Source organism: Oncorhynchus gorbuscha, unplaced genomic scaffold (genome assembly GCF_021184085.1).
Source record: "Oncorhynchus gorbuscha isolate QuinsamMale2020 ecotype Even-year unplaced genomic scaffold, OgorEven_v1.0 Un_scaffold_640, whole genome shotgun sequence".
Lineage (NCBI taxonomy): Eukaryota > Metazoa > Chordata > Actinopteri > Salmoniformes > Salmonidae > Oncorhynchus > Oncorhynchus gorbuscha.
This window is the reverse complement of record NW_025745749.1, coordinates 168,964-193,563: the sequence shown is the minus strand read 5'-3', so window position 1 is coordinate 193,563 and position 24,600 is coordinate 168,964. Positions and strand designations below refer to the sequence as shown.

At 42.6% G+C, this 24,600-nt stretch overlaps 1 protein-coding gene across 2 annotated transcripts in view; it reads right to left on the bottom strand.

Moving 5' to 3' along the window:
* Positions 1–24,600, bottom strand: part of tmem8b (transmembrane protein 8B) — a 197,274-nt gene that overhangs the window by 55,825 nt on the left and 116,849 nt on the right. For both annotated transcript variants that reach the window (XM_046335000.1, XM_046335001.1), the window contains one exon: positions 34–464. In XM_046335000.1, coding sequence (XP_046190956.1) covers positions 34–464 — 431 coding nt within the window. The remainder of the gene's footprint in view (positions 1–33; positions 465–24,600) is intronic.

Here is a 24,600-nt window from a genome sequence, read left to right as displayed (position 1 = left end):
CACATCTTGTAATCAAATCTTTTTGACACTCACCAAGTTGAGTTTGAGTTCCATATTGAGGACTCCTCCACTGTCCAGGACAGGCATGAGGTTAATGGAGAACACAGCAGCCCTGTCCGGAGGAACAGAGATGTTGGGACCAAAGAAGATGTAGAAGTGGACAGAGAAGGTGTCCAGCTCATTCCTCAGGGTGGGCCGGATGGGCCAGCACCTGTTGGGGTCGGAGCTGGGAGGCATATGGGTTATACTGTTCTGTGGGGAGAGGAGGGAGCCAGCGGGGTCCGAAAAGGAGGCGTTCTGGGCGTGGCTGGGGAGGCCCGGGAGGCCGGCAGGGGTGGAGGGGAGCGTCTCAGAGAGAGAGAAGCCCATAGCACTGCCAAAGGACTGTGGCAGGTTGAGATTAGAGCTGGGGCCAGAAGAGGAGCTAGAGGGGGAACCCTTAGAGGCGCTGGATTTGGAGCAATCTGGAGAGGGAAAGAGAGAGAGATAGAGAGAGAGGGAGAGAGACAGAGTGAGAGAGAAACAATGGGGTCATTTAGGAAGAATGGGGAGACAGAGAGACAGACAGACAAGCAGAAGACAGACAGACAGACAGACAGACAGGAAATGTGGAAATGTGTCATGTCATGGCAATACCAGTGTGAAACAGGCCTCTCCTCTCTTCTCCTCTCTTCCCCTCTCTTCCCCTCTCCTCCTCTCTTCCCCTCTCTTCCCCTCTCCTCCTCTCTTCCCCTCTCTTCCTCTCTTCTCCTCTCTTCCCCTCTCCTCCTCTCTTCCCCTCTCTTCTCCTCTCTTCTCCTCTCTTCTCCTCTCTTCTCCTCTCTTCCCCTCTCTTCCCCTCTCCTCCTCTCTTCCCCTCTCTTCCTCTCTTCTCCTCTCTTCTCCTCTCTTCTCCTCTCCTCTCTTCCTTTCTCCTCTCTCCTCCTTGCCTCTCTTGTCTCCTCTCCTCTCTGCTCAGAGCCTAGTTTGCACATGTGCCTGTTAGGTTGCCTGGCAGTATTATCTGTAGAGAAGTGTCTGAGTCAGTCTGAAGTGCTCTCATGGGCGGCAGCAGCCTGTCGACACACACACACACACACACACACACACACACACACACACACACACACACACACACACACACACACACACACACACACACACACACACACACACACACACACACACACACACACACACACACACACACACACACACACCTCAGAGGGTTAGAGAAACAAACAAAAGGTAGATCATTGTCAAGAGGCTTCTATTTCCTCTCATCTCCACATCAACCAGTCAGATCATCTGATCGTCTGGAAGCAGAACAACATAACAGGTCCTGTGTGTTGAAATGATCAAATGAAGTGGAACTATACACCTTTCAGCAGCAACGTTTTAATGGGGGACTGTTGTTAAACAGACGTTTTAATGGGTGACTGTTGTTAAACAGACGTTTTAATGGGTGACTGTTGTTAAACAGACGTTTTAATGGGTTACTGTTGTTAAACAGACGTTTTAATGGGTGACTGTTGTTAAACAGACGTTTTAATGGGGACTGTTGTTAAACAGACGTTTTAATGGGTGACTGTGGTTAAACAGACATTGTGATGGGTGACTGTTGTTAAACAGACGTTTTAATGGGTGACTGTTGTTAAACAGACGTTTTAATGGGTGACTGTTGTTAAACAGACATTGTAATGGGTGACTGTTGTTAAACAGACGTTTTAATGGGTGACTGTTGTTAAACAGACGTTTTAATGGGTGACTGTTGTTAAACAGACGTTTTATGGGTGACTGTTGTTAAACAGACGTTTTAATGGGTGACTGTTGTTAAACAGACGTTTTAATGGATGACTGTTGTTAAACAGACGTTTTAATGGATGACTGTTGTTAAACAGACGTTTTAATGGATGACTGTTGTTAAACAGACGTTTTAATGGGTGACTGTTGTTAAACAGACGTTTTAATGGGGGACTGTTGTTAAACAGACGTTTTAATGGGTGACTGTTGTTAAACAGATGTTTTTTAATGGGTGACTGTTGTTAAACAGACGTTTTAATGGGTGACTGTTGTTAAACAGATGTTTTTTAATGGGGGACTGTTGTTAAACAGACGTTTTAATGGGTGACTGTTGTTAAACAGACGTTTTAATCGGTGACTGTTGTTAAACAGATGTTTTTTAATGTGTGACTGTTGTTAAACAGACGTTTTAATGGGTGACTGTTGTTAAACAGACGTTTTAATGGGTGACTGTTGTTAAACAGACGTTTTAATGGGTGACTGTTGTTAAACAGACGTTTTAATGGGGGACTGACTGTCTGCTTTCACGTATACTATTTGCTATATAAGCCTGATTCTCTGTAAAACTGTCTGGTATGAGAGCAGAGTGAATCAGAGACGGTACCAGAGAGAGTACTGAAGATAAACACTGTGTGTGTCCATGAGAACAAAGGCAATTTTTTACACCAAGGGATGATATTTAAAGTTACAATTCGAGTGTGTGGACATGTTGAACTATACTTGTGGGGACCACAGAAAATCAAATCAAATCAAATGGTATTGGTCGTATACGCAGACGTTATTCCCGGTGTAGCGAAGTGGTGCAGTAATATCTAACAATTCACAACAATACAGTACACACATCTAAAGTAAAACAATAGATTTAAGAAATATAGAAATATAAGTTAGTTTTATAAGATAGAGTTAGTTTTATAAGATAGAGTTTGTTTTATAAGTTAGAGTTAGTTTTATAAGTTAGAGTTAGTTTTATAAGTTAGAGTTAGTTTTATAAGATAGAGTTCGTTTTATAAGTTAGAGTTAGTTTTATAAGTTAGAGTTAGTTTTATAAGTTAGAGTTAGTTTTATAAGTTAGAGTTAGTTTTATAAGATAGAGTTAGTTTTACAAATTAGAGTTAGTTTTATAAGTTAGAATTAGTTTTATAAGATACAGTTAGTTTTATGAGATGCAGTTAGTTTTATAAGATACAGTTAGTTTTATGAGATGCAGTTAGTTTTATAAGATACAGTTAGTTTTATAAGATAGAGTTAGTTTTATAAGTTAGAGTTAGTTTTATAAGATACAGTTAGTTTTACAAATTAGAGTTAGTTTTATAAGATACAGTTAGTTTTATAAGATACAGTTAGGTTTATGAGATGCAGCTAGTTTTATAAGATAGAGTTAGGTTTATAAGTTAGAATTAGTTTTATAAGATACAGTTAGTTTTATGAGATGCAGTTAGTTTTATAAGATACAGTTAGTTTTATGAGATGCAGTTAGTTTTATAAGATACAGTTAGTTTTATAAGTTAGAGTTAGTTTTACAAGTTAGAGTTAGTTTGATGAAACAGAGGTAGAGAAACAATATGTTCAGTACAATCATCCCACACATTTCTTAACATAAAAGCCAAAGTGCGTAATAACTAATGAATCTACTGAATGCTCAACACCCGTTGAATATGTCTGGTGTCTGTAAACGTTGGAAACAATGTGTAATTCAATTGTTGCCAACAGCACAGTTAGTCACCAACGCTCTGGATAGCATGAAAACAGCCTAACCAGCTCTGCTAGGGGGAGTAAAATGGTCAGAGTGAGAGGTTCTCTCATTATGTGTCTGGAAGTAGCTAGCCAACGTTAGCCAGTTAGCTTGAGTGCTTGACTGTTGTTGTGAGGTCAGAGCTTTCGGATCAACCCTAATTATTGGCCAGAGCGCCCAGTGTGCGCTCTGATCGCGAAACCACAGAGAGGGCGAGTAATGTTCAGTGAGCTGTTTTCTCTCTCTCTTAGATGTCTGGAAGAAGCTGACGAGTTAGTACAGACTGGTAGGATCAACCCTTAAAGAGAAGGGTGGGGATAAGGCTTAAGAGGGTGTGAACCATGCTGAATGGAGACATAGAAGGGCTCACCAAAACATTCAAAGAAGGCTTTCTAAAAAGTGAGTTTACAAGTTGATCAACTTTCAAAGAATTACTTTCCCATTGTTTCCTCAAATGCAGTGTATGATATATATATATATATATACCATTTTCAACCTCTGAGTCTTTACTTTTATCCAATGTAAAAAAAAAAATGAAATTCAAATGTTGCCACAAATAAGACCGAATCCAGGGTGTGAGTAACATATGTTTAGAGGGAAGGGGACAGGGATATTGGAGTGATGGAGGTAGATATGTATAGGGGGAAGGTGACAGGGATACTGGAGTGATGGAGGTAGATATGTATAGGGGGAAGGGGACAGGGATACTGGAGTGATGGAGGTAGATATGTATAGGGGACAGGGATATTGGAGTGATGGAGGTAGATATGTATAGGGGACAGGGATATTGGAGTGATGGAGGTAGATATGTATAGGGGGAAGGAGACAGGGATACTGGAGTGATGGAGGTAGATATGTATAGGGGACAGGGATATTGGAGTGATGGAGGTAGATATGTATAGGGGACAGGGATATTGGAGTGATGGAGGTAGATATGTATAGGGGGAAGGAGACAGGGATACTGGAGTGATGGAGGTAGATATGTATAGGGGACAGGGATACTGGAGTGATGGAGGTAGATATGTATAGGGGACAGGGATATTGGAGTGATGGAGGTAGATATGTATAGGGGACAGGGATACTGGAGTGATGGAGGTAGATATGTATAGGGGACAGGGATACTGGAGTGATGGAGGTAGATATGTATAGGAGACAGGGATACTGGAGTGATGGAGGTAGATATGTATAGGGGACAGGGATACTGGAGTGATGGAGGTAGATATGTATAGGGGACAGGGATATTGGAGTGATGGAGGTAGATATGTATAGGGGACAGGGATACTGGAGTGATGGAGGTAGATATGTATAGGGGGAAGGAGACAGGGATACTGGAGTGATGGAGGTAGATATGTATAGGGGGAAGGAGACAGGGATACTGGAGTGATGGAGGTAGATATGTATAGGGGGAAGGAGACAGGGATACTGGAGTGATGGAGGTAGATATGTATAGGGGGAAGGGGACAGGGATACTGGAGTGATGGAGGTAGATATGTATAGGGGACAGGGATACTGTAGTGATGGAGGTAGATATGTATAGGGGGAAGGGGACAGGGATACTGGAGTGATGGAGGTAGATATGTATAGGGGTAAGGAGACAGGGATACTGGAGTGATGGAGGTAGATATGTATAGGGGGAAGGAGACAGGGATACTGGAGTGATGGAGGTAGATATGTATAGGGGTAAGGAGACAGGGATACTGGAGTGATGGAGGTAGATATATATAGGGGTAAGGAGACAGGGATACTGGAGTGATGGAGGTAGATATGTATAGGGGTAAGGAGACAGGGATACTGGAGTGATGGAGGTAGATATGTATAGGGGTAAGGAGACAGGGATACTGGAGTGATGGAGGTAGATATGTATAGGGGGAAGGGGACAGGGATACTGGAGTGATGGAGGTAGATATGTATAGGGGACAGGGATATTGGAGTGATGGAGGTAGATATGTATAGGGGGAAGGAGACAGGGATACTGGAGTGATGGAGGTAGATATGTATAGGGGACAGGGATATTGGAGTGATGGAGGTAGATATGTATAGGGGGAAGGAGACAGGGATACTGGAGTGATGGAGGTAGATATGTATAGGGGGAAGGGACAGGGATACTGGAGTGATGGAGGTAGATATGTATAGGGGGAAGGAGACAGGGATACTGGAGTGATGGAGGTAGATATGTATAGGGGAAGGGACAGGGATACTGGAGGAGACAGGGATACTGGAGTGATGGAGGTAGATATGTATAGGGGTAAGGAGACAGGGATACTGGAGTGATGGAGGTAGATATGTATAGAGGGAAGGAGACAGGGATATTGGAGTGATGGAGGTAGATATGTATAGGGGGAAGGGGACAGGGATATTGGAGTGATGGGGGTAGATATGTATAGGGGGAAGGGGACAGGGATACTGGAGTGATGGGGGTAGATATGTATAGAGGGAAGGAGACAGGGATATTGGAGTGATGGAGGTAGATATGTATAGAGGGAAGGAGACAGGGATACTGGAGTGATGGAGGTAGATATGTATAGGGGGAAGGAGACAGGGATACTGAGCAAGAGGACAAGTACATTAGTGTGTCTAGTTTGAGAAACAGACACCTCACAAGTCCTCAACTGGCAGCTTCATTAAATAGTACCCACAAAACAGCAGTCTCAACGTCAAGAGTGAAGAGGCGACTCCGGGATGTTGGCCTTCTAGGCAGAGTTGCAAAGAAAAAGCCATATCTCAGACTGGCCAATAAAAATAAAAGATTAAGATGGGCAAATGTGTAACGGTCGTCGTTGCATGAAGGATCGGACCAAAGCGCAGCGTGGTAAGTGTTCATGATTTTATTGGATCAACAAAAACTCTGAACAAAATAAACCAAGAGTGAAAATAATAATAATAATAATATATGCCATTTAGCAGACGCTTTTATCCAAAGCGACTTACAGTCATGTGTGCATACATTCTACGTATGGGTGGTCCCGGGGATCGAACCCACTACCCTGGCGTTACAAGCGCCATGCTCTACCAACTGAGCTACAGGACCATGAAAACCCAAACAGTCCTGTCAGGTGCAGAAACACTAAACAGAAAACCACAAAACACAGGAGGGAAAACGCTACCTAAGTATGTTTCCCAATCAGAGACAACAACAGTCAGCTGTCCCTGATTGAGAACCATACCAAGCCAAAATAAAGAAATACCAAAACATAGAAAAAGGAAGATAGAATGCCCACCCCAAATCACACCCTGACCAAAACAAAATAGAGACATAAAAAGCTCTCTAAGGTCAGGACGTGACAAAAAGAACACACTGGGCAGAGGAAACTCTCCCTCAACTCTCTCATCCCGTGTCTTCTTCACAACTGTGTTTGGACCATTTTAAGTCTTTTGTGATTTGGACACCAAGGAACTTGAAGCTGTGTACCCGATCCACTGGGCCCCATCGATGTGTTTCCTGTAGTCCATTGATCAGCTCCTTGGTCTTGCTGACGGTGAGGGAGAGGTTGTTGCTCCACCAAGTCACTGACTGTAGGCTGACTCGTCGTCTTCTGTAATCAGGCCTACCACCGTCATGTCGTCGGTGAACTTGAAAATGGTGTTGGAGTCGTACGTGGCCACACAGTTGTGGATGAACAGGGAGTACAGGAGAGGACAAAGCACACACCCCTGTGGGGCCCCTATGTTAATAGTCAGAGTGGCAGATGTAATGTAGCCTACCCTCACCGCCTGGGGGTGGCCCGTCAGGATGTCAAGGATCCAGTTGCAGAGCGAGGTGTTCAGAGTCCTAAGCTTGGTGACGAGCTTGAAGGGGACAATGGTGTTGAACGCTGAGCTGTAGTCAATGAACAGTATCCTCACATAGGTATTCCTCTTATCTAGGTGGATGAGGGCAGTGTGGAGAGCAATTTAGATTGCATAGTCCATGAATCTGTTATGGTGGTGTGCAAATTGGAGTGGGTCTAGGGTGTCTGGGATGATAGTGTTAATGTGTGCCATATCCAGCCTCTCAAAGCACTTCATGATTACAGAAGTGAGTGCTACAGGGTGGTACATGGTGGTAGTCATTGTGGCATGAAGCCTTAGAATTCTTAGGAACAGGGATGATGGTGGTCATTTTAAGATGTGGGGATCACAGACTGGAACAAGGAGAGGTTGTAAATAACAGTGAATATCCCTGCCAGCTGTTCTGCGCATGCTCTGAGAATGCACCCTGGAATCATGTTGGGACCCGCAACCTTTCAGGTGTTGCCCTGAGATCACCTAATCCACTGGGTCGGTGAAGGCCCTCACACCCGGCTCGATATTGTTGTTGTCAAAGAGTTGGTCTGGTAGAGAGGCATCGTTGGGCTGATCACGGTCTTCCTTTGTAATGCGTAATGGACTGAGCCCCCGCCACACGCGGCAGGCGCTGGAAGCCTGCGTAATATGATTCCACCTTATTCCTATATTGCACTTTTGCCCGTTTGATGACTCTGTGGAGGTCATAGCAAGCCTTCTTGTACTTCTTCCTGTCTTCAGCCATAGCATCAGGGCTGGCTGTCTTCGGCCATAGCAACAGGGCTGGCCATCTTCGGCCGTAGCATCAGGGCTGGCCGTCTTCGGCCATAGCATCAGGGTTGCCTGTATTTGGCCATAGCAACAGGGCTGGCCATCTCCGGCCATAGCATCAGGGCTGGCTGTCTTGGGCCATAGCAACAGGGCTGGCCATCTTCGGCCGTAGCAACAGGGCTGGCCATCTTCGGCCATAGCATCAGGGTTGCCTGTCTTCTGCCATAGCAACAGGGCTAGCTGTCTTCGGTCATAGCAACAGGGCTGGCGGTCTTCAGCCGTAGCATCAGGGTTATCTATGATAGTTCTGTGTGTGGTAGCCCTGTTCTTTAGTTTAGTACCAACCTCAGTGTTAATCCAGGGCTTTTGATTGGGGAAGCACCGTGGGGACAATGTCACTGTGAGGACAACGTCACAAATGCATTTTCTAATGAAGCCGGTGACAGAGGTGATTAGCTCATCAATGTTATCGGTGGAGTCCTGAAACATATTCCAATCAGCGCTAGCAAAGCAGTCCTGTAGCATTCCCTCTGAAACTGGTGACCAATTCTCAACAGAGCAAATTGCGGGTATTTCTGCTTGTAAACAGGAAGCAAGAGTACGGCATCATGATCTGATTTGCCAAATGGGGGATGAGGGAGAGGGCCTTGTATGCGGGCGTGTGGGTAGAATAGCAGTGGTGTAGGACTTTATCGCCCCTAGTGGAAGTTGGACATCACAAATCTTAGTGCCACCGAATTTAAATCGCCGGCAACCAGAAAGGCAGCCTCTGGGTGTAGGTTTTCCTGCTTGTTTATAGCCTTGTACAGTTCGTTAAGCACCAGCTTGTTATTTTTCTTCTTTTTCTTCTGTCCTGAGGTGGAATGTACACAGCAGTCACTATAACAGCTGCAAACTCCATCGGGGGGTAGAAGGGTCGGCAGTTGACCATCAGGTTTTCCAAGACGGGTGAACAGTGGCTTGACACTTCCACCGCGTTGGAATTGACACATCAGTTGGAGTTGATTAACGTGCAAACCCCTCCCCCCTCGATTTCCGAGACTCAACCGTCCTGTCCGCCCGGTGAATGGAGAATCCACCAAGTTGGATAGCTGGGGGGGCGTCTTGTCTGTCTTGTTTTTGAAATGCAAAGAAATTTGCCGTTTTGAGAGTCCCGTAAATCCGCAATCGGAGGTCCTCCATTTTATTATCTAGTGACTGTACATTAGCCAGTAGAATGGAGGGAAGAGGGGGCCGGTTGTCCTTTCAACCTTAATCTCACCAGGACCCTCTCTTACCTCTGTAACGCCAGAGTTCTCTCTTGGGTAGCTGAAAATTGCGTTGGAATTACAGAGAGCCCAGGGCAGATGAGTAAGATGGTAAGTAATGTTCAGGAGTTGTTGTCGGTTGTCAGAAATAATAGAGGATGTATGACATGAAAATAGAGTAAAAATAACAACAAAATCATCACAAAATAGTAAAGTTGGGTCGGAGCAAAACGGTACATTCAGTACAGCGCCATCTTACACGAGAGAGAAAGACTCCTACAACCATTCTTCCACAGTTTTGTTAAAGACACTACCGTCCTCCATTGATCTCATCCGGAGGATTAATTCTGAGAGCACTTCATAAAGGTCAAATGAAATTTCGCAATGGTTCGTTGTCATCGAAGGGGGGATGAATAATTAGTATTTGCGTTGCCATGGTGACAGAGTGCGAACGGGCAGGTGGACTGCTTGGAGCTGTGCGGTGCTGCGGGGGACAGACAGCTGTGAGGAATGGGACGGCAGGGGTGAAAGGGGTAGAGAGAGAGAATAATGACTACCTCCTGGGTCCTACCGGTTCAGGCCCCAGACAGGAGACCCACACACACAGCACAGTGGGGCCCCATACTCCACTCTCTAGTCCCCAGTCTCCAGTCCCCAGTCTCCATCTCCAGAATCCAGTCCCCATTCTCCAGTCCTCAGTCTCCAGTCCCTAGTTCTAATTCTCCAGTCCTCAGTCTCCAGTCCCCAGTCCCTAGTATCCAGTCTCCAGTCCCTAGTCCCATTCTCCAGTATGCAGTCCCTGGTCCCCATTCTCCAGTCCCTAGTCAACATTCTACAGTCTCCAGTCCCCAGTCACCAGTCCCCATTCTCCAGTCTCCAGACCCTAATCCACAGTCCAGAGTCTCCAAGTCCCCAGTATCCAGTCCCTAATCCCCAGGCTCCAGTCCCAGTCTCCAGTCCCTAGTCAGCATTATACAGTGTCCAGTCCCCATTCTCCAGTCCCTAATCTCCAGTTCCCAGTATCCATTCCTTAGTCCCCAGTCCCAATTCTCCAGTCTCCAGTCCCTAATCCCCTGTCTCCAGTCTCCAGTTTCCAGTCTCCAGTTACCAGTCCCTAATCCCCAGTCTCCAGTCCCCAGTATCCAGTCCCTAATCCCCGGTCCCCAGTCTTCAGTCCCCACTCTCAAATTTCCAGTCTACAGTCCATAATCCCCAGTCCCCATTCTCCAGTCTCCAGTCCCTAATCCCCAGTCTCCAGTCCCCAGTATCCAGTCCCTAATCCCCAGTCACCAGTCCCCAGTCTCCAGTTTCCAGTCTACAGTCCATAATCCCCAGTCCCCAGTCCCCATTCTCCAGTCTCCAGTCCCTAATCCCCAGTCTCCAGTCCCCAGTATCCAGTCCCTAATCCCCAGTCCCCAGTCTTCAGTCCCCAGTCTCAAGTTTCCAGTCTACAGTCCATAATCCCCAGTCCCCAGTCACCAGTCACCAGTCCCCAGTCCCTAATCCCCAGTCCCCAGTCCACAGTCTCCAGTCTCCAGTATCCAGTCCCTAATCCCCAGTCCCCAGTCCATAATCCCCAGTCCCCAGTCTTCAGTCCCCAGTCTCAAGTTTCCAGTCTACAGTCCATAATCCCCAGTCACCAGTCCCCAGTCCACAGTCTCCAGTCCCTAATCCCCAGTCCCCAGTCTTCAGTCCCCAGTATCCAGTCCCTAATCCCCAGTCACCAGTCACCAGTCCCCAGTCCCCAGTCTTCAGTCTCCAGTATCCAGTCCATAATCCCCAGTCCCCAGTCACCAGTCCCCAGTCACCAGTCACCAGTCCCCAGTCCACAGTCTCCAGTCCCTAATCCCCAGTCACCAGTCACCAGTCCCCAGTCTCCAGTCCACAGTCTCCAGTCCCTAATCCCCAGTCTCCAGTCCACAGTCTCCAGTCTCCAGTCCATAATCCCCAGTCCCCAGTCACCAGTCACCAGTCCCCAGTCCCCAGTCCCCAGTCCACAGTCTCCAGTCTCCAGTCACCAGTCACCAGTCCCCAGTCCCCAGTCCCTAATCCCCAGTCCCCAGTCACCAGTCACCAGTCCCCAGTCCCCAGTCCCTAATCCCCAGTCCCCAGTCCCCAGTCCACAGTCTCCAGTCTCCAGTCTCCAGTCCCTAATCCCCAGTCTCCAGTCCCTAATCCCCAGTCCACAGTCTCCAGTCCCTAATCCCCAGTCCCCAGTCACCAGTCACCAGTCCCCAGTCCCCAGTCCCTAATCCCCAGTCCCCAGTCCCCAGTCCACAGTCTCCAGTCTCCAGTCTCCAGTCCCTAATCCCCAGTCTCCAGTCCCAATCCCCAGTCACCAGTCAGTCCAGTCCCTAATCCCCAGTCTCCCCAGTCACCCAGTCACCAGTCCCCAGTCCCCAGTCCCTAATCCCCAGTCCCCCCAGTCCCCAGTCCCCAGTCCCCAGTCCCCAGTCTCCAGTCTCCAGTCTCCAGTCCCTAATCCCCAGTCTCCAGTCCCTAATCCCCAGTCACCAGTCACCAGTCCCTAATCCCCAGTCTCCAGTCACCAGTCACCAGTCACCAGTCCCCAGTCCCCAGTCCCTAATCCCCAGTCCCCAGTCCCCAGTCCCCAGTCTTCAGTCACCAGTCACCAGTCCCCAGTCCCCAGTCCCTAATCCCCAGTCCCCAGTCCCCAGTCCCTAATCCCCAGTCCCCAGTCCCCAGTCCCCAGTCCCCAGTCTCCAGTCTCCAGTCTCCAGTCATCTAGGAGGTAATAACACCTGAACACTAAAGCCAGAAACAACCTCACAGCTCTACAGACACAATCCAGCCAGGAACAGTACCATAATACAGTACCACAATACAGTACCATAATACAGTACCATAATACAGTACCACAATACAGTACCATAATACAGTACCATAATACAGTACCATAATACAGTACCATAATACAGTACCATAATACAGCCAGGAACAGTACCATAATACAGTACCATAATACAGTACCATAATACAGTACCATAATACAGTACCATAATACAGCCAGGAACAGTACCATAATACAGTACCATAATACAGTACCATAATACAGTACCATAATACAGTACCATAATACAGTACCATAATACAGCCAGGAACAGTACCATAATACAGTACCATAATACAGTACCATAATACAGTACCATAATACAGTACCATAATACAGTACCATAATACAGTACCATAATACAGTACCAGGAACAGTACAGCCAGGAACAGTACCATAATACAGTACCATAATACAGTACCATAATACAGTACCATAATACAGTACCATAATACAGTACCATAATACAGCCAGGAACAGTACCATAATACAGCCAGGAACAGTACCATAATACAGTACCATAATACAGCCAGGAACAGTACCATAATACAGTACCATAATACAGTACCATAATACAGTACCATAATACAGTACCATAATACAGTACCATAATACAGCCAGGAACAGTACCATAATACAGCCAGGAACAGTACCATAATACAGTACCATAATACAGCCAGGAACAGTACCATAATACAGCCAGCAGGAACAGTACCATAATACAGTACCATAATACAGCCAGGAACAGTACCATAATACAGTACCATAATACAGTACCATAATAGCAGTACCATAATACAGTACCATAATACAGTACCATAATACAGTACCATAATACAGCCAGGAACAGTACCATAATACAGCCAGGAACAGTACCATAATACAGTACCATAATACAGCCAGGAACAGTACCATAATACAGTAATACCATAATACAGTACCATAATACAGTACCATAATACAGTACCATAATACAGTACCATAATACAGCCAGGAACAGTACCATAATACAGTACCATAATACAGTACCAGTAATACAGTACCATAATACAGCCAGGAACAGTACCATAATACAGTACCATAATACAGTACCATAATACAGCCAGGAACAGTACCATAATACAGTACCATAATACAGCCAGGAACAGTACCACCATAATACAGTACCATAATACAGTACCATAATACAGTACCATAATACAGTACCATAATACAGTACCATAATACAGTACCATAATACAGCCAGGAACAGTACCATAATAATACAGTACCATAATACAGTACCATAATACAGTACCATAATACAGCCAGGAACAGTACCATAATACAGTACCATAATACAGTACCATAATACAGTACCATAATACAGCAGTACAGGAACAGTACCATAATACAGTACCATAATACAGTACCATAATACAGCCAGGAACAGTACCATAATACAGTACCATAATACAGCCAGGAACAGTACCATAATACAGTACCATAATACAGTACCATAATACAGTACCATAATACAGTACCATAATACAGTAATACCATAATACAGTACCATAATACAGCCAGGAACAGTACCATAATACAGTACCATAATACAGTACCATAATACAGTACCATAATACAGTACCATAATACAGCCAGGAACAGTACCATAATACAGTACCATAATACAGTACCATAATACAGTACCATAATACAGTACCATAATACAGTACCATACAGTAATACAGTACCATAATACAGTACCATAATACAGCCAGGAACAGTACCATAATACAGTACCATAATACAGCCAGGAACAGTACCATAATACAGTACCATAATACAGTACCATAATACAGCCAGGAACAGTACCATAATACAGTACCATAATACAGCCAGGAACAGTACCATAATACAGTACCATAATACAGCCAGGAACAGTACCATAATACAGTACCATAATACAGTACCATAATACAGCCAGGAACAGTACCATAATACAGTACCATAATACAGTACCATAATACAGCCAGGAACAGTACCATAATACAGTACCAGAATACAGTACCATAATACAGTACCATAATACAGTACCATAATACAGCCAGGAACAGTACCATAATACAGTACCATAATACAGTACCATAATACAGCCAGGAACAGTACCATAATACAGTACCATAATACAGCCAGGAACAGTACCATAATACAGTACCATAATACAGTACCATAATACAGTACCATAATACAGCCAGGAACAGTACCATAATACAGTACCATAATACAGTACCATAATACAGTACCATAATACAGCCAGGAACAGTACCATAATACAGTACCATAATACAGTACCATAATACAGCCAGGAACAGTACCATAATACAGTACCATAATACAGCCAGGAACAGTACCATAATACAGTACCATAATACAGTACCATAATACAGTACCATATAATACAGTACCATAATACAGTACCATAATACAGTACCATAATACAGCCAGGAACAGTACCATAATACAGTACCATAATACAGTACCATAATACAGTACCATAATACAGTACCATAATACAGTACCATAATACAGTACCATAATACAGCCAGGAACAGTACCATAATACAGTACCATAATACAGTACCATAATACAGTACCATAATACAGTACCATAATACAGTACCATAATACAGTACCATAATACAGTACCATAATACAGTACCATAATACAGCCAGGAACAGTACCATAATACAGTACCATAATACAGCCAGGAACAGTACCATAATACAGTACCATAATACAGTACCATAATACAGTACCATAATACAGTACCATAATACAGTACCATAATACAGCCAGGAACAGTACCATAATACAGTACCATAATACAGTACCATAATACAGTACCATAATACAGCCAGGAACAGTACCATAATACAGTACCATAATACAGTACCATAATACAGTACCATAATACAGCCAGGAACAGTACCATAATACAGTACCATAATACAGTACCATAATACAGCCAGGAACAGTACCATAATACAGTACCATAATACAGCCAGGAACAGTACCATAATACAGTACCATAATACAGTACCATAATACAGTACCATAATACAGTACCATAATACAGTACCATAATACAGTACCATAATACAGCCAGGAACAGTACCATAATACAGTACCATAATACAGTACCATAATACAGTACCATAATACAGTACCATAATACAGTACCATAATACAGCCAGGAACAGTACCATAATACAGTACCATAATACAGTACCATAATACAGTACCATAATACAGTACCATAATACAGTACCATAATACAGTACCATAATACAGTACCATAATACAGCCAGGAACAGTACCATAATACAGTACCATAATACAGCCAGGAACAGTACCATAATACAGTACCATAATACAGTACCATAATACAGCCAGGAACAGTACCATAATACAGTACCATAATACAGCCAGGAACAGTACCATAATACAGTACCATAATACAGTACCATAATACAGCCAGGAACAGTACCATAATACAGTACCATAATACAGTACCATAATACAGTACCATAATACAGTACCATAATACAGCCAGGAACAGTACCATAATACAGTACCATAATACAGCCAGGAACAGTACCATAATACAGCCAGGAACAGTACCATAATACAGTACCATAATACAGTACCATAATACAGTACCATAATACAGTACCATAATACAGTACCATAATACAGTACCATAATACAGCCAGGAACAGTACCATAATACAGTACCATAATACAGTACCATAATACAGTACCATAATACAGTACCATAATACAGTACCATAATACAGTACCATAATACAGCCAGGAACAGTACCATAATACAGTACCATAATACAGTACCATAATACAGTACCATAATACAGTACCATAATACAGTACCATAATACAGCCAGGAACAGTACCATAATACAGCCAGGAACAGTACCATAATACAGTACCATAATACAGCCAGGAACAGTACCATAATACAGTACCATAATACAGTACCATAATACAGTACCATAATACAGTACCATAATACAGTACCATAATACAGCCAGGAACAGTACCATAATACAGCCAGGAACAGTACCATAATACAGTACCATAATACAGCCAGGAACAGTACCATAATACAGCCAGGAACAGTACCATAATACAGTACCATAATACAGCCAGGAACAGTACCATAATACAGTACCATAATACAGTACCATAATACAGTACCATAATACAGTACCATAATACAGTACCATAATACAGTACCATAATACAGTACCATAATACAGCCAGGAACAGTACCATAATACAGCCAGGAACAGTACCATAATACAGTACCATAATACAGCCAGGAACAGTACCATAATACAGTACCATAATACAGTACCATAATACAGTACCATAATACAGTACCATAATACAGCCAGGAACAGTACCATAATACAGTACCATAATACAGTACCATAATACAGTACCATAATACAGCCAGGAACAGTACCATAATACAGTACCATAATACAGTACCATAATACAGCCAGGAACAGTACCATAATACAGTACCATAATACAGCCAGGAACAGTACCATAATACAGTACCATAATACAGTACCATAATACAGTACCATAATACAGTACCATAATACAGTACCATAATACAGTACCATAATACAGCCAGGTACCATAATACAGCCAACAGTACCATAATACAGTACCATAATACAGTACCATAATACAGTACCATAATACAGCCAGGAACAGTACCATAATACAGTACCATAATACAGTACCATAATACAGTACCATAATACAGCCAGGAACAGTACCATAATACAGTACCATAATACAGTACCATAATACAGCCAGGAACAGTACCATAATACAGTACCATAATACAGCCAGGAACAGTACCATAATACAGTACCATAATACAGTACCATAATACAGTACCATAATACAGTACCATAATACAGTACCATAATACAGCCAGGAACAGTACCATAATACAGTACCATAATACAGTACCATAATACAGTACCATAATACAGTACCATAATACAGTACCATAATACAGCCAGGAACAGTACCATAATACAGTACAATAATACAGTACCATAATACAGTACCATAATACAGTACCATAATACAGTACCATAATACAGTACCATAATACAGTACCATAATACAGTACCATAATACAGTACCATAATACAGCCAGGAACAGTACCATAATACAGTACCATAATACAGCCAGGAACAGTACCATAATACAGTACCATAATACAGTACCATAATACAGCCAGGAACAGTACCATAATACAGTACCATAATACAGCCAGGAACAGTACCATAATACAGTACCATAATACAGTACCATAATACAGCCAGGAACAGTACCATAATACAGTACCATAATACAGTACCATAATACAGTACCATAATACAGCCAGGAACAGTACCATAATACAGTACCAGCATACAGTACCATAATACAGTACCATAATACAGTACCATAATACAGCCAGGAACAGTACCATAATACAGTACCATAATACAGTACCATAATACAGTACCATAATACAGCCAGGAACAGTACCATAATACAGTACCATAATACAGTACCATAATACAGCCAGGAACAGTACCATAATACAGTACCATAATACAGCCAGGAACAGTACCATAATACAGTACCATAATACAGTACCATAATACAGTACCATAATACAGTACCATAATACAGTACCATAATACAGTACCATAATACAGCCAGGAACAGTACCATAATACAGTACCATAATACAGTACCATAATACAGTACCATAATACAGCCAGGAACAGTACCATAATACAGTACCATAATACAGTACCATAATACAGTACCATAATACAGCCAGGAACAGTACCATAATACAGTACCATAATACAGTACCATAATACAGCCAGGAACAGTACCATAATACAGTACCATAATACAGCCAGGAACAGTACCATAATACAGTACCATAATACAGTACCATAATACAGTACCATAATACAGTACCATAATACAGTACCATAATACAGCCAGGAACAGTACCATAATACAGTACCATAATACAGTACCATAATACAGTACCATAATACAGTACCATAATACAGTACCATAATACAGCCAGGAACAGTACCATAATACAGTACAATAATACAGTACCATAATACAGTACCATAATACAGTACCATAATACAGTACCATAATACAGTACCATAATACAGTACCATAATACAGTACCATAATACAGCCAGGAACAGTACCATAATACAGTACCATAATACAGTACCATAATACAGTACCATAATACAGTACCATAATACAGTACCATAATACAGTACCATAATACAGTACCATAATACAGTACCATAATACAGCACCATAATACAGTACCATAATACAGTACCATAATACAGTACCATAATACAGTACCATAATACAGTACCATAATACAGTACCATAATACAGAAATACAGTACCATAATACAGTACCATAATACAGTACCATAATACAGTACCATAATACAGTACCATAATACAGCCAGGAACAGTACCATAATACAGTACCATAATACAGTACCATAATACAGTACCATAATACAGCCAGGAACAGCACCATAATACAGTACCATAATACAGTACCATAATACAGTACCATAATACAGCCAGGAACAGTACCATAATACAGTACCATAATACAGTACCATAATACAGTACCATAATACAGCCAGGAACAGCACCATAATACAGTACCATAATACAGTACCATAATACAGTACCATAATACAGTACCATAATACAGTACCATAATCCAGCCAGGAACAGTACCATAATACAGTACCATAATACAGTACCAAAATACAGTACCATAATACAGCCAGGAACAGTACCATAATACAGTACCATAATACAGCACCATAATACAGCCAGGAGCAGTACCATAATACAGGCAGGAACAGTACCATAATACAGTACCATAATACAGTACCATAATACAGCCAGGAACAGCACCATAATACAGCCAGTAACAGTACCATAATACAGCCAGGAACAGTACCATAATACAGTACCATAATACAGTACCATAATACAGTACCATAATACAGTACCATAATACAGCCAGGAACAGTACCATAACACAGTACCATAATACAGTACCATAATACAGTACCATAATACAGCACCATAATACAGCCAGGAACAGTACCATAATACAGCACCATAATACAGTACCACAATACAGTACCATAATACAGTACCATAATACAGTACCATAATACAGTACCATAATACAGCCAGGAACAGTACCATAATACAGTACCATAATACAGTACCATAATACAGCACCATAATACAGTACCACAATACAGTACCATAATACAGTACCATAATACAGCCAGGAACAGTACCATAATACAGTACCATAATACAGTACCATAATACAGTACCATAATACAGCACCATAATACAGTACCACAATACAGTACCATAATACAGCCAGGAACAGTACCATAATACAGTACCATAATACAGCACCATAATACAGTACCATAATACAGTACCATAATACAGTACCATAATACAGCACCATAATACAGTACCACCATACAGTACCATAATACAGTACCATAATACAGCCAGGAACAGTACCATAATACAGTACCATAATACAGTACCATAATACAGCACCATAATACAGTACCATAATACAGTACCATAATACAGTACCATAATACAGTACCATAATACAGCCAGGAACAGTACCATAATACAGCCAGGAACAGTACCATAATACAGTACCATAATACAGTATCGTAATACTAATCCCTGCCCCTACAGAGACACACCGTCTTTACAGAGACACACCGTCTTTACAGAGACACACCGTCTTTACACAGACACACTGTCTTTACAGAGACACACCGTCTTTACAGAGACACACTGTCTTTACACAGACACACTGTCTTTACGCAGACACACCGTCTTTACACAGGCACAGACACACTGTCTTTACACAGACACACTGTCTTTACACAGACACACTGTCTTTACACAGACACACTGTCTTTACACAGACACAGACACACTGTCTTTACACAGACACACTGTCTTTACACAGGCACAGACACACTGTCTTTACACAGACACAGACAGACTGTCTTTACACAGACACACTGTCTTTACACAGACACACTGTCTTTACACAGACACACTGTCTTTACACAGACACAGACAGACTGTCTTTACACAGACAGACTGTCTTTACACAAACACACTGTCTTTACACAGACACACTGTCTTTACACAGACACACTGTCTTTACACAGACACACTGTCTTTACACAGACACACTGTCTTTACACAGACACACTGTCTTTACACAAAGCCTGCGGCATGTCGTGCTTCTACATCTGCACAGCTTTCTGTTTGTGGATTAAAGCTGTGTTTCTGTACAGCACTTTGCATCATGGGTTGATGTAAAAAGGGCTTTATAAATACATTTGATGAATAGATCTGAATAGATCTTCCCCACTTATCCCCTGGGTATTTATTCCTGTGCTTTCTGTCTGTCTGTTGCCAGTTCGTCTTGTTTGTTCAAGTTAACCAGCGGTTTGGGTCTCAGCGCCTGCCTTTTCCAATTTCTCTTTTCTCGCCCTCCTGGTTTTGACCCTTGCCTTTCCTGACTCCAAGCCCACCTGCCTGACCACACTGCCTGCCCCTGACCCTGAGCCTGCCTGCCCCTGACCCTGAGCCTGCCTGCCTGCCCCTGACCCTGAGCTTGCCTGCCCCTGACCCTGAGCCTGCCTGCCCCTGACCCTGAGCCTGCCTGCCCCTGACCCTGAGCCTGCCTGCTGCCCAGTACTGTTGCCCCACCTCTGGTTTACTGACCCCTGCCTGCATTGACCTGTCGCTTGCCTGCCCCTGTTACTTCTAACAGTCTGCACTTGGGTCTTACCTTGATTGCTGATAGAACACCCTCTGTGTTCTGTTACAGGTAACTCTTTATCCACATTATAACAGGGGGTGTAAAGCCATAACACATACGTTTTTCCAGCAGCAGACTATGATCGATAATGTCAAAAGCTGCACTGAGGTCTAAAAAACAGCCCACACGGTCATTTTATCATCAATTTCTCTCAGCCAATCATCAGTCATATGAGTAAGTGCTGTGCTTGTTAAGTGTCTTTCCCTATCAGCATGCTGAAAGTCTGTTGTCAATTTGTTTACTGTGAAATAGCATTGTATCTGGTCAAACACTATTTTTTCCAACAGTTTACTAAGTGTTGGTCACAGGCTGATTGGTCGGCTATTTGAGCCAGAAAAGGGGGCTTTACTATTCTTAGGTAGCAGAATGACTTTAGCTTCCCTCCAGGCCTGAGGGGACACACTCTCTAGTAGGCTTAGAATGAAGATGTGGCAAAATCGTCCGCTATTATCCTCTGTAATTTTCCATCCAAGCTGTCAGACCCCGGTGGTTTGTCATTGTTGATAGACAAGAATAATGTTTTCACCTCTTCCACACTCACTTTACAGAATTCAAAATTCCAATGCTTGTCTTTCATAATTTGGTCAGATGTACTTGGATGTGCAGTGTCAACGTTTGTTGCTGCTCTGTAATGCCTTAGTTTGCTAATCTTGCCAATGAAAAAAATGATTAAAGTAGTTGGCAATATCAGTGGCCTTTGCGATGAATAAGCCATCTGATTCAATGAATGATGGTGCTGAGTTTGCCTTTTGCCTTTTGCCCAAAATGTAATTGAATTTTACTATCTTTCTTTGAGTAATTTATCATTGTTTCATAGTGTAGTTTCTTCTTTTTATTTAGTTTAGTGACATGATTTCTCAATTTGCAGTATCTTTGCAGATCGGTTGTGCAGACAGACTTATTTGCCATTCCTTTTGCTTCCTCCCTCTCAACCATAAAACTGTTAAATTCCTCATCAATCCATGGGGATTTAACAGTTTTTATAGTCATTTTCTTCATGGGTGTTTTCTTAATTGGTGTTAGAGAGGCTCTCAGAAGACCTTGGCCCTGCAGTGACTCTGTGTTCATGTCAGAAGAAGAACAGGAGAATCCTCTCAACCTCTATTGTACCAGTTAGAGCTGTGTTTGGAGAGGGGGAAATTAGGAGAGATAACAACTGCTCAACCTCAGAAGCCGTTCACCACATGGTGACTCTGGATTCATTCATTCAGAAGAGGGGCATGTTGTCTTCACGGATTATTGTCACGTTCTGAATTTAGTTCCTTTGTTTTGTCTTTTGTTTTAGTATGGTCAGGGCGTAAGTTGGGTGGGTTGTCTATGTTTGTTTTCTATGATTTGCTATTTCTGTGTTTGGCCTGGTATGGTTCTCAATCAGAGGCAGCTGTCAATCGTTGTCGCTGATTGAGAACCATGTTTAGGGAGAGCCTGTTTTCTATTGTGTTTTGTGGGTGGTTGTTTTCTGTCTTTGTGTGTCTGCACCAGACAGAACTGTTCCGGTTGTTTACTTTTTTTTGTTTTGTTATAACATTAAAAAAGATGAACACTTAACACGCTGCGCTTTGGTCCTCACCTTCTTCCCAAGACAGCCGTTACAATTATAAAGGGGATGCACTATTGTAAAGTGGCTGTTCCACTGGATGTCATAAGGTGAATGCACCAATTTGTAAGTCGCTCTGGATAAGAGCGTCTGCTAAATGACTTAAATGTAAATGTAATGTAAATGAAACCAGGCACAGACGCTTCATAGACACCTCATTCCAAGACAAACTTCACACCGTTTTCGCCCACTTCAAGGAAAACAATACAAAGCCGTTGCTGTGGGCCCCCGCTGTTCACAATGGCTCCCAATCACATCCAGTGAATAGTTTGTGGATTAAATCATCGGACTCAAACATTATCCACATTCCGGTTCCTTATTATCTCAGTATTTCATCAAATCACAGAGAACCCATTGTTTAACATTAGACTCTAATGCCCATTGAAAATATTTTTATGTTGATGGTTTCTCTCACTTTGTGTTGAATGGGGAATGAGGGAGAGCTTGGTTTGTTGTGTTGATAGTCTATTGAAAGAGTTTTGTTACTAGCTAGCTGCCTTTTGAGTTTGGCTCCCACAGAATCATCTGTCCTGTGATCCTCCAAGACCGGGTCTGAGGAGCTGCATGGCGTAGCAGCTAGCCTAGCTATCAAGCCAGCAGGGTTTTCTTGACGGCTTGACCGCAACACGCCACGCGGGTAGCCATTGTAGCTGGGACAGCGGATTGTCCCGGGCTTGTGGCTGTTTAGATCCCTGCTGTTTGTTGTTGTTTTCAATCTTCTCTGTGACCTGCCCTGTCTGGAACTGAGAGGAGTAACAGTGTAACCAACGTTGATACCATGACAAAGACCAACGTCGGCGGGAGTACCGTTGAGGACAGCGGAGCCTTTCTATCACAGGTGAAGGATCTTTAACCAAACAAACAGGTCTACAAGCAGTTGTTACAACAACAAGAAAATAGCTTCAAGAGCCTTTCTATCACAGGTGAAGGATCTTTAACCAAACAAAAACTTCTACAAGCAGTTGTTACAACAACAAGAAAATAGCTTCAAGAGCCTTTCTATCACAGGTGAAGGATCTTTAACCAAACAAACAGGTCTACAAGCAGTTGTTACAACAACAAGAAAATAGCTTCAAGAGCCTTTCTATCACAGGTGAAGGATCTTTAACCAAACAAACAGGTCTACAAGCAGTTGTTACAACAACAAGAAAATAGCTTCAAGTGCCTTTCTATCACAGGTGAAGGATCTTTAACCAAACAAACAGGTCTACAAGCAGTTGTTACAACAACAAGAAAATGGCTTCAAGAGCCTTTCTATCACAGGTGAAGGATCTTTAACCAAACAAAAACTTCTACAAGCAGTTGTTACAACAACAAGAAAATAGCTTCAAGAGCCTTTCTATCACAGGTGAAGGATCTTTAACCAAACAAACAGGTCTACAAGCAGTTGTTACAACAACAAGAAAATAGCTTCAAGAGCCTTTCTATCACAGGTGAAGGATCTTTAACCAAACAAACAGGTCTACAAGCAGTTGTTACAACAACAAGAAAATAGCTTCAAGAGCCTTTCTATCACAGGTGAAAGATCTTTAACCAAACAAACAGGTCTACAAGCAGTTGTTACAACAACAAGAAAATGGCTTCAAGAGCCTTTCTATCACAGGTGAAGGATCTTTAACCAAACAAACAGGTCTACAAGCAGTTGTTACAACAACAAGAAAATAGCTTCAAGAGCCTTTCTATCACAGGTGAAGGATCTTTAACCAAACAAACAGGTCTACAAGCAGTTGTTACAACAACAAGAAAATTACAACAACAAGAAAATAGCTTCAAGAGCCTTTCTATCACAGGTGAAGGATCTTTAACCAAACAA